Raw genomic sequence first — 18,250 nt, forward strand, 5'->3', positions numbered from 1 at the left:
CCCACTTAATGATATGCATTTTCTCTTTGCAAAGAGCTTAATTCTAGGTAGTGAGCCAGGTGGTGCCCTCAGATGCATGAGCACAACTCCCATTGATGTTTTCATTTACCTTCGTTGTCTACTAATGTAAATACAGATGTAACTCATTTCTCTGTACAGTGTATTTGCATAACTTTGTCTGCCTACGTCTTTATGCATTAGTTTTAAACTGACATTTCTCCTAGAGCAACCACTGCATCATCATTTGGATGTCACGCAAAATTTTGCTCAAAGCCAAGAAAACAGTTGAGGACTGGGCTGTATAGAACAATCCTATCTCTTCTGAAGAGGCCCCAATACTTGCAATCCCTTATCCTGTCCCCTGGATTCCGTTTTTGCCTCTTGTCCTTCCTCGCTCCCCCTCTTTCCCTTGTCATCAATCTCTATCCTCCAGTTCCTTTCCACAAGTCTACAGACACACCAGAGTTCAACTTCAACCTTGAAAATACCCTTCTGCAGACTCTTCTATTTCTGCTTCTGCTTCCAAGATCCTTATTGCTGACTCTACTGTTTACTCCTGCTTCCAGACTTTCTCTGCTCCAACTCTATTCTTGATCTCCTCCAGCCCGGCTTATGCCCTTGCTACTTCCCTGGAAAGTCACAGGGGCAATATTTCACTTTGATCTCTCTGCTGCCTTTGAGACTACTAGTCAAACCCTCATCCTGCACTTTCTCGGCTTCGGTACTTCTTTAGCCTTCAGCATCTCCTCCTCTTAATCCTGCCCCTAACTCCCCATTGGTTTCTACTGGGGCTCCGTCATCTCTTTCTTTTTTCTAGGCAACTTCATCCATGCTCACAGTGTTACCTACTGTCTCCATGCTGATGATTTCCAAATCTGCCTCTCTATCCTCATCTCTCCCCTTTTGTCCAGTCTACCATCTCCAACTGTTCTTCCTACATCTCCTCTTTGATGTCCTACCACTATCTCATTGGGCCAAATTCAGTGGGGTCATATATAGTGGTGTAAAATACACAGATTATACTCTCATTTACAACAGTGTAAATGTAAAGTAACTCCACTGAAATCAACAGAGCTATTCTAAATTTACATTGGTATAACTCAAAGCTGAATTTGGCCTCATGCCTAAGTTGGTTAAACAAACAAACTAAAAACAAAAACAAAACAATACAATCAGGTGTAAGTGGCAGAAGCATAATTACTGGGGGTACATAACTAAGGGTAATTTATATGCCCATTGTGCAGAAGGAGGTGAGGATAGAAGGAATAGCAACTAATAGGAAGGTGCAAGGCAAAGTAGTGATGAGGGTTGCCATACCAAACACCACCTATTAGTTGTTCTCCCCCCGCCTTCAGTCACATCAACATGTAAGTTACATCCTTTGTCCACATTCACCGAATAACAAATCCGTCTGAATTACACCCTAGAAAGGGAAGCTATATTTCACTTTAGAGAATTCCTTCTGTTCATCAGTGTGTGGCTGACGAGGCCTGTAGGGAAGCCAGGCCTAGTATTGTATACGGTAGACTCTGAGAATAACTGTGTGCATTGAAACAGACGGCTTATAAGAAACAAAAGGCAAGAGATGAAAATAGCACTGAACAGTCAAAAAAAGGTTAAAGGAATTTACTACAAATCTGTTCAAACAGAATGATGTTCATTGTGTTTGACTATGTCAGTTCCAAATCTATTTTTCAAACTCTGCGATGGTTTGTCACATAGCCATACTCACCTGTCCAAACACCTCCTCATTCACTGTGAAAGTGAGATCCAGGATATCAGTGATGTTGTTATCCTTCATCCACTGCAAGCTCTGATGAAACTCCTCATCCAGGTACTCCAAGTCACTTAAATCACATGGCCTAATTGTACAGCAAGACAGAGAAATGACGAGGAAGATATAACCTTATGCGTATCAGGATGATGGTTCACTGCTCAGAACATGTACAGTGTTTTCTTATGACAAAGCTCTGACAAAAGCTGATGCCCTTTTGACTTTATACATACACCTTTTGTTAAAGCACCAAACTCAAAGTGCATGGACTACAGAACATTAAAGATCAGTAAAAGAGAATGATGTGCATTTTAAAAGCTTATTAAAAGAGACCTCATTGCAAATTCAGATTAATCCTCATAGACTTTAAGGTCAGAAGGGACCATCGGGACAATCTAGTCTGACTTCCTTCACATTGCAGCCACAGAACCTCACCCACCACTCCTGTAATAGACCCCTAACCTCTGGCTGACTTACTGAAGTCATGGTTTAACCAACCATTTCAGATAAACATTCCTCTGAGTTATCATCTGTCAATATATATCAGTTCATTCAACTGAATCTTGGTATATTTTATGTGGCTTTTCTTATTGCATACAATTGATGAAAGAGCAATAAAACATCCATTAAAATATCAAAACATTTCAATGAGCATTAAAAGTAATACATTACTGGGCATCATTGTGTAAGACAGGCTGAGCAAAACCCACAAGAAACCTGTAATGCTTTACATCCATATTAAGATTTGTAAACATAATTAATAAATGCTTAGGCTGAAAAAAAATCCAAACAATGGAGCTTGGGCAATTATGGTTTTTCCAGTGACAAGCAAGATAACTCATTTTGTTTAGAGAAAATAATTGTTTCTCTGTGGACTGTCCAATTAAATATGCTTTTCAGTTACCCATATCCCATTTAAATGGTTTGGACTGCATTTTCCTAATATTAAAATTTAGGAACGTGGACCAATATTTTCAAAAGTGGGTGCTTAACTCCAATGCTTTTTAACCCTTTAATCAACACAGTTAATATTAAAGAAGGGCACATTCTGGGGGAAAAAAAGGAAATTATTAAATCTCCCTCCCATCTACCCTAAAAACAAACAGTGGAAGACCTTGAAAACTAAGGTCCCAGCCCTGCAATGAACTCCACAAGGGTTTGCTTCTGCAGAGATCATGGCAGGATCGAGGCCCAAGTCTCTGTTGATTGCATTCATATACTTACAGTCTCAGTAGTGCTTTATAGAACGGCCTCGTGAAGAAAGCATCAAGAAGATACTGATGAATGAGAGCAAGGCCAAGGATACGACCACTGAACCTGAACCTAGGATACAAATAACACACAGTAAACAATGTGTAACTCAGCACATACCAATGTAGGAGCTTATGTAGATATATCTAATCTAATCATCTATCTATCTAAGTATGGGTACTGCAGTAGATAAATCAAAAGAAGCCTCTTAATCTCTCAGTCACATAGTTTAAGGTGCATAATAGGCAGTTGTCAGGAGGAGGCCAAAAAGATGAATAAACTAAAGTAATGGAGAAGCAGAAATATATATATACACATACCAATGTAGGAGCTTATATATATGTATGGGTACTGCAGTAGATAAATATATATATTTCTGCTTCTCCATTACTTTAGCTTATTCATCTTTTTGGCCTCCTCCTGACAACTGCCTATTATGCACCTTAAACTATGTGACTGAGAGATTAAGAGGCTTCTTTTGATTTATCTACTGCAGTACCCATACTACTTGGTGGCTTTGGCAGTTGGTATATTGCACATAAGCTGCCCTCAAATTCTAAACCAACAACCACTTGCCACATTCAGCTCCTGTGATCTTTAGCAGGACATTATACTATAGATCAGGTGTGTCAAATATCTGGACTTTGTGCTGAATTTGGCCTGCTTAAGATGTTCATATGCCCACTTTGATGGGGTGCCTGCTCCACACAGGGCTCTAAGGGGTTAATAAAGCCCTATGGAGGCTGCGCAGGAGGCAACCAATCAGTGAAGGGCTGAAGGGAGCAGCCAATCAGGGCCAAGCAAGCCCATATAAAAATGGAGCTGCAGGGCCGAGGAAGGCAGTTCTCTGCTGGGAGCTCAGGGAGGAAGGGCTGTGTCACTGGAGGGCTGAGAGAACTGCCAGCACCGTGGACAGAGCAGTGCTGCGAGCAGGGACTGGGGGAGCGAGAGACAGCTCCAGGCTGGCTGCTGGGATTTGCAGGCTGAGACCCTGAGGCAAGGCCAAAGAGGATGCTGGGGCCATGAGGAAGTGGCCAGACAATTTGCTGCAATTGCCCTTTAAGGGAGTGGCTGAACAGTAGACTGCAGGTCTCCCGGAAGTGGGGAGCATAGTATGTGTGGCATGGCCGGAGGGCTGTGTTGCTGAAGAGGATGCCCCGGTCCTTGGAGAGATGTGGGTCCTAGACCAGGAGTGATGGCGGTGAGGCACCACCTGAAGAGAGTGCACTAATATGCGGAGCCAATCCCCAAGACAGCCAGCAGGAGGCACCACAATGATGAGTGAACCCTGTCATACAACCCATCATAACCGATTAAGGTCCCCCCCCCCCCCAGAAAGCAAACTTTTATTGAGAAACAGTTGTGTTTTTAGCCCCTATGGTTGCAGTGAAAACTTTCCAAACATGAACTGAGTGTCACTGATGCAAAACCAACAGAGAGCTGTCTTCCTGAGTCTGCAGACAGGCTGAAACAACAGCTTAAGAGATGTTAAGTCCCATTCATCTTAGTAAAGTGTGAACTTTTAGGCATAAAAATGGCACTTTAAGAGCCAGTTTTCCAAATAATTAATGTGCACAATTACTGCAATTCTGTGCACAAATCAGGCAATTACATGTGCAAATGGCAAACAACAAAAATAGCAGTGGTCCTAAAAGTGCCCTGAATCCCTTTCTCCCACTGAGTTATGCTGCATGCAATGTTAACTTCACTAACTAAATGTTTAGTTATTATACAAGGGCCGCATTCTTTCCTTGATCTTTGAATAAGCCTCCGACTGTTATCAGTAGAAGATCTGCTGTGACTTGGTATGATACCCCCCTAGCGTAGATGCAGCCAACAGAAGTTCTTCTGTCAGTGTAGCAACACTACTTCCCTGAATTATGTTAGCAAGAGAAGCATTCGTCCATTGATATAACTGGGCCTGCACTGGGAGTTTTGTTGGCATAGCTATGTCGATCAAGAGTGGGTTATTTTCCACACTAAGACTAATATTATGATTTGAGTCCCTGCAACAGTCTATAGCCCAATTTTCTACAAATTGTTCAGGATTCCCATATCTAGTTTAAACAGATGCAATGATGTGGCAGCGATCCATAGCTCTTTCAGCCAACTAGATCATAAATAAAATGAAATGGAATTTGACAATAAATGGAAACGACACTGCTGCCGCGATATGCCCTTATGAAAAAGTAATACTATTTTAGTGTACGTTAAATAGTTTGCTTTTTAATCTGGGAATTCCTCTGTACTGTGAAAATGCTTGTGGTCTTAGATGGACCAGAGGACAGAGACAAACATCAGTGTATATATCAAGCTGAAGTCCACTGGGCATTATGGCCTGGGAGACAGGAAACCTGAGTTTTAGTAATTGATTTGCTGTGTGACCTTGGCCAAATCATTTCCTTCTTTGTGCCAGTTGCCTACCTGTAAAATCAGGATCATAAAGTGTATCCACTGTTGTAAAGTACTCTTAAGACCCTCAAGTCTTTTTACATTACCAGACAACAACTGGTAGTAAAAATGTTTGTTCACCACTCACCTGGGTCAGACATGACCTAGATGTGAAAGACTAATTTTAATAACTATCCTCGCAAACTGGCGATGAAGTTCATGCCTGTCAGAACAATCTAGTTATAAAAATCTGAGTTACTTTTTGTGTATATCTTGTGTTATGGTGTATGACGATAATCTGCTGCATCTCTACTGTTCAATAGGTAACCTTTAGAACCTGGGTTTTGGAGGGGAAAATGTATGACTGATTTCACAATGGGAAATTTTTATTGTAAAAAAGAAGCTGTTTATCAGTTCAAAAGAAAAAAAACCCCTAAATGTGAACACTCTAAGCATAAGGTCCTTTGAATTGATTGACATCCTAGTAAAATTTTACATCACTGAAAAAAAAACATATCAAAAGTAAGAAACGGTTCCTTCCACTCCAGGGAAAAGCACACAGATCCCTTTTGCACACAACTGATACATATGCCTTGCTGTAATAAAAGCAGCAATGAATATCTGTTCAGTCAACTCTCAAGGGATAGAACAAGTGCTTAGTCTGTCGAATGGGGCACAGAATGACAGTGGTCCCAGTTAGCATTTACATCTCCACAGGAGCCTTCTGTGTGTCCCCTGCTGCCAAAAGTAGGCGCATATGGTATATAGCTAACTATTAACAGAAGTGTGATTATATGACCCTTACAGCTGTTTCCATAACAGCAACAAAAGGCAGCTGTTGGGAATGTTTAGAACCTGTTTCACTTCACTTGTGGTCCAGTGCAATGTTTCCAGCAAAAAGCAATTAAAGAGGTGAGCTGCAACAGTGAAAGCACTGTGGATGCCAGACAACTAAAGGTGGAAAAAATGCCTGAACTGTTGACTGTAATCCGTCAGATTGAGAGTCAGGTCCATTTGTCCTAAATGATGCAACTGGTTTTTTACTTTCTCCGTCATAATTTTTGAAAGTGAAAGTTCAAAATACAATAAGCATAAAATATTCCATTGCCAGAAGGCTCACTCTATACCCTCTCAGGTGAGCATAGAGGAGGACAATTTTTTGGTGCCATGTGAAACTGAAGGTAAAATGTCAAGGGAAGCACTACCTAGTTTGAGGCTCTGATTCTGCTAAGAAATTGTTGGAACATAGTGCTGGCTCCAGTCTGAAGGTTTTAGGGTATGGTATACTTAGGTGAGATATCCCCTTCAGAGAAAACAAGGCTTATTTACAGAATAAACAGAGCTGAGGTAAAGCCTGACTGGAGGGCAAAGTACCTTCCTTAAGCTGACATATTTATTTTTCTGAGCAAGTGTAAATTGCTTATTAGAGGTAAGGATTTGTTTTAGCAAGAGAGGCAGGTTGGGTGAGTGGGGGGAGAGTGGCATGGTTATGTGAGGACCAATTCTACCCTGTTCTTTCAACACCCATTCTCCCCCTCTTGCAAGACAATGATTGAATCTGAGTAGAGTAACATACCCATAGCAGAGAAGGGAAATAGGGGAGGAAGGAGAGAGGGTAGTTAATGAATGGGAAATGGTGGGAGGAGGGAGAGAATTAATGAGTAGGAGAGCTGCTCTGGTTTGATTGTCTATTGACACCCTTCATACACTCAAAAAGGACATTGTGCACAACTGCCTTCTCGCTTCTAATAATGCTACTCTTCGACCAGTTTGCAGGAGTTTCCTACAAATTTCTACACCTTCCAAAAATTTCACAGTAGTGCTTAAATTAGAGCTGACTATAACATGGCTTATGCTGTATTCCAAATGATCTTATCCTTTTATACTGCTGCTGAAGAACTTGTTTTAATCCGTAAAGCAAATTTCTTATGTGTCAAACACTGTTTGACTGTTAATTTGCACAGATTAATTTTAAGCTTCAGCTAAAAGAACTTGAATGAAGAGGGCTGCACTCAAGCAGAGGTCATGAGAGCTACAGGCTTTCTGTAGTGAAGTTTAGACAACTGTACTCTGAGAGAAGGATACTCAGCAGACATAGCCAGCTAGATAGGTATTATTTTCACAACAGTAGAAAAGATATCTGGGGCAAATGGAATGCTGGAAATAAAGATATACAGTAGTGTTGCAACTCCTGCCATTTTATCATAAGTCTTGCAATATTTACTGTTTTACTTGTAGCCCCAACTCCCGGAGACAAGTGGTTAGGTGAAAAACCTCAGCTTTCATTTGTTTTTTAAAAAGTTGATAGTGTCAGGGATGTGGAGAAAAGTGACCCAGCTGCACCCAAATGGCTCATACAGCAGAAAGGAATGAAAAGAACTGGAAAAGTATTATATTTACATAAATCTCATGATTTATAAACCAATCTTGTGATTTTTGGAGCCTGACCCAGATATCTTTGCCCTGACTGGTTTTTGAATGTTGTGGGTTGGTGTTACTGTGCAGAGGGACTGTAGAAGGAGGGCCTGGAGGGGACAAAAGGACAGTTTCAAACTGTTCCTTCCCCACAAAATGCCAAGTTGCCCTTTGAGCACTGGTTTGGAGGCCGCCAGCCACTTTCTACTGGAAAAACTAAATTGGGACTGGCCCAACATTCCTTATTTAAGTTTTATACTAGAAAATTAGATCAAAATGTCTATTCCATAAAAGTTCTTATACTAACCTCATCACCATAGAGTCTAACCACCCCCAACTTCTGTATTAAGCAACATGACTGACACTTGTCACATGTTGTTCTTTTCTCTCTTATCTCCTTCCTAGGGGGAGAGTCATATGTGCAGTGGAGTGTTTTGTTCAGTAATAATTTTTTAAATATGTACACTCTGTTATGTGTTTATAGGGTAGCAAAGTGCTCCTGGGTAGGGCAACTGGGTTTCTGGGAAGCAGGAGTAGACACAAGGAGATCAAATATCTCAAGGAGCTGCTTTTTTTTTTTTTTTTGAAAAAGAGGGAAATTTGTTAGAAAAAAAATTAAGAAGCCTAGGGGAAAAGGCATTTGCCATCCTTTGACTTTGCAAGGACCTATTTTTTAGAGCAGAAGGACGCATTACATAAATAGCCCCACAATCATTTTAAATTTTTTTTTGAAGTAAAAGAAATATAAAATCAGTGAGCCATATACTCTCATCCCTGAGACACAGCAAGGTGTGGATTAGTAAGTGACAGCTGCATTTCATGTAGGGTGACCACGTTTCCCAAAGGGAAAACAGGACACCACAGGGGCTAGCCCTCCCCGGCCTGACCACGTGGGGCCAGCACAAGCCAGTTGGCAAGAGCAAACAGGACAAATGCTCACTTTTGTCAAAAAAAAAAAGTCGGGACGGTCAGGACAGGGCTTAAAAAAGGGACTGTCCTGACCAAAACGGGACATAGGGTCACCCTAATTTCATGGGTGTTTTACAGTGCACTAGATGCACACACCAATAGGCTCTAATGCACATGCTGTTGTGGCTTATTGCAGTAATTATGTCTTATGGCCATATTTTTGAAAACAATAGTAAGTGGGCAGCATATCAAATCAGTTAGTAAATCTGATCATCTTTATAAAACCCTGGCATTTGATCAAACTCACAACCTGCATTATAGTTTAGTCTGGCACACATATTTAACTTCAATCTGTGGTGACAGAACTACTGTACAATCATCAGAAATCTCTGTTGGCAGGAAGGTTACACCTACATAGAATGGTTAAAAAATTTTTTATATTCATGTGTTAAATTCCTTGTTTCTTCTAATTTTGCAGTTTAGCAGTAAAACCACCCCCTGTCCCCAACATGGTATCCCTGGGGATGTGATGGTACACTAAAACTGTCTAGATATTTGCTATTGTGCTGTGTGCCCCAGTGCTTGAGGCAAACACAGTAGGAACGCCAAACACCATGCTCTTTTGGCTCTAGACCTTGATGGGTTCTAAATATTCACACACACATCTCATAATAAAGGAGTAGCCTTTACGAGGGCCAGAAGAAAAAGAAAAGGGTGCAAATACCCTAGGTACAAAGTATTGGTTGTGGAAAGACAGTAAAAATTCATTCATAAATAAGCCCTAAGGGGGAATTCTAATGAGGGGAATACCAAGGATATCACTGGGCCTCAGGCCTCTTTCAAGTCCACCCCTCTTTTTGAGGGTGAGGTCTTACAGTCTTAGTTTGATAGGTGTAGGCTTTGCTCTCTCCCTAATATTTGGGGTATCACCTGGTGATCACACTGACTGTGGGCCCCTCCCCATAGTATCCCTGACACCTAGGCACATTGGAGTACCACATGTTCCACTTGATAATTTTTCTGGGTCCCTATACCTCCTTCTTAGGTGTGCTATGAACCCTTTTTTGTCTTCCTGATCATCCAAAGGTGAAGCTAATGAGGGGGCATATAGTAATAAGCCTCACACCAATAGGTTTGTGTGACCCAATTTCTTACAACCGATGATTTATTTTACATACTTCGTGGTATATCCCAGAACTGTAAGGCACATCATTTCATGTTTTCTCACAAACTCAAAACTCATTCCAGGTTTACTAAGATTTACTAAGCTTTTGAGGGAGCCTGTGTACTCCTACGCTGATTAACTGCTTCATGTCAAAACCATGGATAAGTCAGTCAGCTAAATTTCATTTTTAGTTCTTGGGTTAATTCAAACCTAAAACTTAGAAACTCAAGAGGTGCGGAAACGGAAGGAATCGTTCTCCCAAGTTCCTAGATCCTGAAACTGCTGAATTTTGAACAGGTATATGGCACAAGAATGTATCCCTGTAAGGTTCTGCCCAGTTATACTGGAATCTATGCACATAAATACTAGCTCTATCAGAATGATGTATACCATAAAGACACAATGTGTTTTGTTCAAGCTCTAAAGACGACAGAGAGTATTTCATGAGTCCCTCTTTGATAATATTCTCTCTTCCTATTATCCTGAGAAAAATCTATGAAACTTGGTTGTATTTTATATGTAAAGTTGTAATATTCCTTTAAAAGGCACCAACATTTCTTCACTTGTTCTAACTGGACAGTGTGAGGAAATAGGTATGGTACATCAGGCCTGTTAACATACTGTCATGAGCCTCAAAGATTAGAGACGTGCAAATATTTTACACAACAGCAAAGAGTTGAAATTAAACAAGATGGGTGAAGTAATATCTTTTATTGGACCAACTTCTATTGGTGAGAGAGACAACCTTTTGAGCAACATACAGCTCTTCGTCAGGTACTCAGTGTCACAGCAAAATTCAAGGTGGAACAGATAGTTTAGCTGGAGTACCACGGTGATCAGCTGTTTCGCGGTGCGCAGGAGGTGCTGGGAGGAAGGGGTAGGAGTAGGGATCGGGCCCCCCCAGGGGAGGGGGCAGAGCTGGGCGGGAAGAGGTGGGGAAGAGGTGGGACAGGGGTGGGGTCTTGGGAGAAGGGGTGGGGTGGGAGTGGGACCTGGGGTGGAGTGGGGAGATTGAGCACCCTCCAGGCCTGGAGGAAGCTGGCTGCTATGATTCAAGGGAGACTGTCCCATTAACTACTAAACAATCTTATGCTAAACAATCTGTTCCACCTTGTATTTTGCTGTGATGCTGTGAATACTTTCCCCAGACCTGAAGAAGAGCTTTGTGTGGCTTGCAAGCTTGTCTCTCACACCAACAGAAGTTGGTCCAATAAAAGATATTACCTCACCAACCTTTTCCGTCTAATATCCTGGGACCAACACGGCTACAACTACACTTCATACTGAAATTAAAAAAGACACATTTTGATGATGAAAAATAAGGACTTTCAGAGAGAAAAATACTTTGGTGCAAATATACCTCTATTAAGCTTAACCCTTCAAATTGTATGCAGGTTAAATTCCACATTAACATTCAGGATTGCAGGAGTGGGCCATCTGCTGCCTTGGCTAATTTTAGGGGAACCCCTCCTCACAAGTTCTTGGAACCTGATTTTTCATAAGTACTGAGCAACCTCAGCTCTCACAGGTCACATTTCTAGAAGTCAGACCCACAACTTTCAGTTTTTTACCAAAGCAGACTGGAACCTTACTCATTAAAGGCCAGTGGAACACTGGTATACCTTCAGTGTTTGATTTACTTTACTTTTCTAGTGTTTTTCTGCTCATTCAATGCACTGTTTTCTGTTTTTTCTTTACATACCATGCTACATACCAGCAATCCAAAATTAAAGAGAAATCTTACCCAAAAAAGCTGTTTTTCCTGCACAATGGACATGCGAAATGAGTACCCACAACATTTTCAACAGATCAACATTGAATTAGTGTCCAAACTTATGCTGTTCCTGGTGCTTAGCTTATGCAAAAACAATGAAATAATGCAAACCTCTACCTATGCTTCCTCCTTCAGCTTAGTTGTCCTTACTGTGTCCCTCAAGAACTGCTTCTGTCCTAGCACCTTGGTACAGTCTCTCAAAAGATCTGCTCCCTTATATCCTGGATGAATTAATAAGCTGAATCTGCCACAATGAGTCAGCAGAGTTTCAGGGGCTTTATGGAGGATTCTAATGCCTCCAGTAAGACAGGCTGCAAGAAGAGTCCTGTCAAAGGAAGCAAAATCACATCTCCATAAAGAAAGCTATTTCAAATTCAGTCCTTTAAAGAAAAAGAGCAGTTTAATGAAGGAGGGGGCATGGCAAGATACTTTAATAATGACAGTGCAGTCCCCAACGTGAATGTTGTTGTTTGGGGTGATGGCATAGTAGGATGCCTTGGTGGACGCACCAGGAAGCCACTGATAGAGCTCCTATAAAACCTTCACCACAAATTATAGCTACTCTCCCGCGGTAGAATCCTGAGACAGAAGGCAACCAATTACCATCTGACTAGAGCTGGGCAACATTTTTCTGGTGAATAGTAAATCCACTGAAAAGTGCATTTTTGGGGTCCAGAAACTATTCACAAATTCAGATCAAATTTGGTGAATAGTTTCAGCTTAAAATTTTTTTGGGGGGAAGTGTCAAAATTAAATGAGCCCTTTTGACATTTTGTTTTGAATCGACATTCCATTTTGAAAATGTCAATTTGAATCAAAATTCTACGTTTTGTTTGACCTGAACAAATCTTGGGATTTGTTTTTCAGTTCAGCCACCAAAAAAATCAGCTATTCATTTAGCTCTACGCCCAACGTTCCTCAGAAATCACGCCCTTTTTTGGACTTAGTTGCACTGCGTGAAAATTGTACTCCTCTGAGCTAGCAGCAGGGAATCAAGGACATCTAGTACAATTCCTGTTGATAACCACAGGAAAGATGCAGATCGAGTAGCAACTGACTCTCTGAATAACTAAAAGTTTCAGAACTAATTTAGTATATTTGACATTTTCACTTTTTTGCTTCCTATAACAGAGTATGCAGTTGCTTGAATCAACCTGGGTTTATGATATATACCATTTTGGACTGACTCTTGACATATGGTTTTTTTGTTTGTTTATCTCCTCCCCTTCCCCCCCATTTTTGAAGCCAACAAAGGTGCATTTTTGTTCAGAGCATTCTCAACATAAACTTTTGAGTACATTGGGGGGTTCGAAATCTAAAAACTGTTGAAATTTTATAAACAGAATGATTTATATTTGTTTTTTGTTGCTTCAGCATGTGTTGAAACAGAGCAGTCAAAGTCACTTAGAAAAATCTTTAGATTCAGTCATCTACTAGGCAAGAAGACTGTAAAAAAACAAGCCAATGACTGCACATTTTCCTTCGATTGCTAATGAGTCACTGACGTATATATCTAACACTGAAGCCACAATAACTGACACAAGCTTATACTCAAATAAATTTGTTAGTCTCTAAGGTGCCACAAGTACTCCTTTTCTTTTTGCGGATACAGACTAACACAGTTGCTACTCTGAAACCAATGACATGTTTGTTCTGGACTGCGTGGGGTGTCAAGGAGTGACAGTAAGGCCACCTGTTTAACAGAAGCAGGTAAACACTATTATACTTTTATTTAGGAATATTTTACTATACAAGGACCATAATCTGCTTTCTCTTGTCCCACTGTAAATTCAGAATAACTTCACTGATGTAAACATATAAAACTTAAGTTTGATGACAAGTATGTATTTGTCCAGAAGAAAGCCTCTTTTATGAATGGATGTATGGATAGTTTTTCCAATGCTAAAAACATAAGCAAAATAAAATCCACACGTCAACACAGAAGCATGCATACTCAAAGTATTATGAACTTCAGAATTCTAAATGACAAGACTCAGACACACTATTAGTGATACACCATGACTTCTGCAAATCTTTGACCATCCTCAATTTCCACTGACATCACTGATCAACTCTCAGCACCTTGAAAGACTGGGTTCCTTGGTTACTATTATGAACCTTAAACAATACCACTCCAGTATTTCATTATGTATTTTTCTTGATATATTTGATAGTACCAATTTCTGGTTTGGCCTCTCTGGCCTGTTCTGCATTAAATACAAAAGTACATGTGTCTGCTTCAGCCTAAATAAACTGAACTACTGTATGTTTGAAATTTATTTCCCCACTTTTCTTTTATTAAGCTCAGTCTTTTATTCACACAAGGTGAAATTTACACCCTCCTCCCCCACAAAGCCCAAATAAAATGTGCAGAACAATAAGAGGGTCAAAAGGATGGACTACACCCCCACAACTTACAGGTCAGCTCCACTATTCCAGACCCTGGGCTGGAATGGGAGACAGGGGGTGGAGAACTGTTCTTCTGCATCCACCCTCCATTGGTTTTGGCCAATGGATGTAAGCACAGATTCAGTGCCTACCCCAATGCTTCCTTCTACTCCAGTATACATGGAGCCAGCATGGAATCCTCCATCTTGCTGCTCTGCTGACTGCAATACACTATAGGGGATTTGATGGCCTATTTCATCAATGGGTGAATTTCACCTACAATGCTGCAAAAGGTTGTCTTGCTCTTGAGTCAAAAAACCATCACCATCTTTTGGTGAAATTATCCCTCCCCCCGCCCATTATATATGCAAAATTAGACAATGTAGTTTGGGAGCCGGGGGTTGCTACATCTCACATTTCAGTGTCTAGCGATATCACCAATTCACGTCCTCCAAAGAATTTAGAAAATTCTTCTAGTGAAAGAGGGAATCAAAACCAATGTAAATATGAAGCAGAAACGTCAAAAATTCTTTGAGGCTGTCAGAAAGGCTCAGTAAGAAGAACATTTTTTTCCTTCTTTGCTTTATAATTCACCTTTAATCCTTCTGTGTATATCAATTCCTCTTGACCCTTAATATATAATTAACAAGCTGCTCCAGCAGTACTACATGTAATTCAGTCATGCCTCAGCCTTAAAAGGAAAATCAAAGTTTATTTAAATACATTAGGACACAGGAGAGATCATAATACGGAAGCAACAAGGCACTTCAGTAACACAGACTTCTCAGATAGTGGGACTGTCCTATAAGATGACTGTGGCTGCATATTTATTTTACTAGTATATGACTCTTGTCTAGTAGATTTACAATAATGCTTTAAAACTTATCATTAATTAATGATTAAAATGTATAAGGTAATGTAACCTAAAATACTGTGGATTTCTATAGTGTCTTTCATCTGAGAATTTCACAGCACTTTAAAATATTAATCAACTTGAAATCCATTTGATCTATGCTAGTATCGATATCCCTATTTTGTAGCTGAAAACTGAGGCAGAGTGAGGTTACAGTCTAAATTTTCAAAAGTGATTAGTGGTTTCGGGTGTCTTACTTGAGATATTTTAAAGGGGCCCAATTTTCTGAGGGTGGGGACTCAGCATGTTTTGAAAATCAGGCCTCTTCAAGCTGTCTCCAATTGGTCACCCAAAATCATTCATCGCTTTGGAAAACATAGACCCACAAGACTTGCCCAAGTTAGTCAGTGGCAAGGCCAGAATAGAATCCATCTGACTCCCAGCCACAAACCCTCTTAGGCCCATTTTTATACCCTCCCACCTACCTGGGCTCGGGTGGGGTGGGATGTGGGGGGAAGGAGGGTGGAGAGTGTTGAGGTTGTTAGTTCTTATTGGGTTTATGAAATTGTGTCCTCTGGCCCGTAGGATACTAGTGGCAATGAATTTGCGGGTCTTAGCCTAATTGTTTGTTAGTCAATTTAACCAAAACCCCAAACAACCAGAAACAACACAGCTTGACATCCTTGGCAGTCTCTAATCAGGAGAAATCCAGGGCTGGAATAGTAGCGTTGTGGCAAGTTAAGGGGAATGTGAACTGGTACAGTTGTGTGGGGAAACTTGCTCAGAGCCTGACTTTTAGTGCTCATACAAATGGATACATCCATGGACAAATTCAAAAAAGAAAAGGAAGGGACATTGGACCAGACTCTCAGCTGGTGTAAATTGGCCTATCTTCATCGAAGCCAATGCAGCTAGGTGAATTTACAGCTGCTCAAGACTTAGCCCTCTGTGTTTAAAACCATAACCACTTCCTGTGGTCCATCTTAAATCTCTGCACAAACAGAGGGTGTTCACAGCACTCAGGTTCTCCAAAATGCTTCCACTACATAAGTGTCTTCAGCCTTGTAGAAGGTGAACACCCACGAACACCACCACCTAGTGATCAGGTGGGGACTGGCTGATCGTCTGACCATTGAAAACACAATCCTGTACTTCAGTGTTCCCACTCCAAGGGTTTCCAGTCCTCCCCTTTAGCACAGGGACTTTGGGGTCTTGGCCCTTGAATAGTGGAGGTCTTTTCCGGTTGGGATCTCACCCATGGTGAAGGCTCCTGTTGTTATAAGGTCCTCTTCGAGTGGGTAGGTGAGCCAGGGCCCATACTCTCCATCGGGCTCTGGTCCAGGGCCCAATGGTGGGGCAGCTATGCTCTGTACCTTGGGATGCTAAGCAGCTGCCTCCCCCCAGACCACTTCCTATCCCAGTCTCCTTTAGCTTCACCGAGTAAATCACAGAATCTTCAATCAAGTCTCTGACCTGCACACTCAGTCACCTGCCTAGCCTTGAGGTTTGCTCAGGTCCGCATTGTCAGGTCTCAGGCAATGAGCGTCTGAGCAATACTTTCTGCTCAGAGCATCCATCCACTGCCTCCCTCCCCCTGAGCTATGCCCAAAGGAGTTCTTTAACCCATTGGTCTCAAGTCTGGGGTTTGCATACCCCATCACAAGCCTCTATTTAACAAGAAAAAGCAAGGAACTGGCTGAGAGATCAACTCAGTCTTAGGGTATTTCTAGCACATTCTAAATATTTATAAAGTAGCCCTGGCTTCGCAGTACCAGTATCCAGGTACACAAGTGATCTAGTGATTGTGAAGTCCACAAATGCCTAATCATGTCAATAAAAATGCTGTCATTAACCCATTCTGAAAACAAAGATGTTTTAAGTTAGCATCATCCTCTGGGTCTCCTGATGACATTTTATGTCTGATTTTTGTCTATTCATATAAATGTTATGGTCCTCTGGGCAGAGATTGTTTAATCTTTTGTTCCTTTAATTGCTGTCTCTGATTTATATTTACAAACACCAGTGAACCAAAATCCTAAAGCATAAGATGTGAAATGGATTACGGAAACAGGTGGGATAAGAGATCAACTAAGATCTTGGCTACATTTGTGGCAGAGTGTAATGTACGTGTAGCTACATGCCATATTGAAAAGCAGACTGTGTCCACACTGTGATGTGTAGCTACACGCGGCTCTGACAAGGGGCAGACAGCAGGGAAAGTCACCGCAGTGGGGAGCTGCCTCAGTCTTTCCCTGCTGCCTCCCCTCTGCCAGAGCCTTTCACTGAGGCAGACAAAGACTCTGGCAGTGGGAAGGCAGCATGACATTACACTGCTTCAAATAGCATTGGTGATGGGGGAGGCACTGCTTGGGTGTACAGAGAGCCGTGTAGGGTACATACCCTAAGATTCTGGCATGTCAGTATGCTACATGCCTAAGCACTGCCCCACCATCTACACTGCTATTTATACCTGGGCTAACTGGGCAGTGTCTGTACTCTACACATTGCCATATATGTAGACATACTTCAAGTCATCTAGGGACAGAAGCCCTATATATTTAATAGTAAAATGTTCAAATCAAGTTGACTCTGCTGCTGAAAGCTGGGTGCAATACATTCATTTATTGCAGTATTCTAGACCTGCTGGAGTTTTCTTAGTAAGGTGATATGAGGGAGTTCTACTGAAGTCAATAGTGTTACACTGGGGTGAGACTGCTGGAAGAGAAGAATCAGGCCCAGTCTCTAGGATTTTCCTTGTTACTACAGTTAAGGGTGTATTAGACATTTGTAAACAGACACACACAGAAAGAGAAACAGGATTTCCATCTGACCATGTTTTGCAAACATCCTCACTGTCTGATTCAGATGCAGCTGAAAAGATAAGGGGGTCCTTGTTATAACTCTCAGACTGAGTTCTGACAGCGGAGATGGGGAGTAAATGGCCACTCTTAAAATTAAGGAAATGATAAATTGTTCCATGCCACTAAGCAGAGCTTCAATTATATTATGGCTGAATTATAACTACATTAGAAGTCTGGTTTCGGTAATCACCTGAGCAATGAAGAAGCACTGACATGCCACTGTTTGGGTCTGGTGAAATGTATCTGTCCATCTGCACAGATCTGATTACAGAACTGCAGTCTAGTTCTGCAACCCTGACTAATAATGACTACAACCTTCCTCCTTAAAAAGTCCCACTGATTTCATGAGTCTACCCAGAGGGTAAGGAAAAGCCCACCTGAATAAGTGTGACAGAATCAGGCCCATAGGGAACACAATGAGAGGCACTGACTATTTTATACCATTATGTCTAGCAATGATTCCAAGGTG

The 18,250-nt window shown here is 41.3% G+C and overlaps 1 protein-coding gene across 9 annotated transcripts in view; it reads right to left on the reverse strand.

The window, feature by feature from the left end:
• The window catches only part of HECW1 (HECT, C2 and WW domain containing E3 ubiquitin protein ligase 1), a 348,636-nt gene that overhangs the window by 29,200 nt on the left and 301,186 nt on the right, over nucleotides 1-18,250 (reverse strand). For all 9 annotated transcript variants that reach the window (XM_074945295.1, XM_074945292.1, XM_074945293.1 and 6 more), the window contains 2 exons: nucleotides 2,999-3,097; nucleotides 1,733-1,862 (listed from right to left, as the gene is read on the reverse strand). In XM_074945295.1, coding sequence (XP_074801396.1) covers nucleotides 1,733-1,862; nucleotides 2,999-3,097 — 229 coding nt within the window. The remainder of the gene's footprint in view (nucleotides 1-1,732; nucleotides 1,863-2,998; nucleotides 3,098-18,250) is intronic.

This window comes from Natator depressus, chromosome 2, assembly GCF_965152275.1.
Source record: "Natator depressus isolate rNatDep1 chromosome 2, rNatDep2.hap1, whole genome shotgun sequence".
Taxonomy (NCBI): Eukaryota; Metazoa; Chordata; order Testudines; family Cheloniidae; genus Natator; species Natator depressus.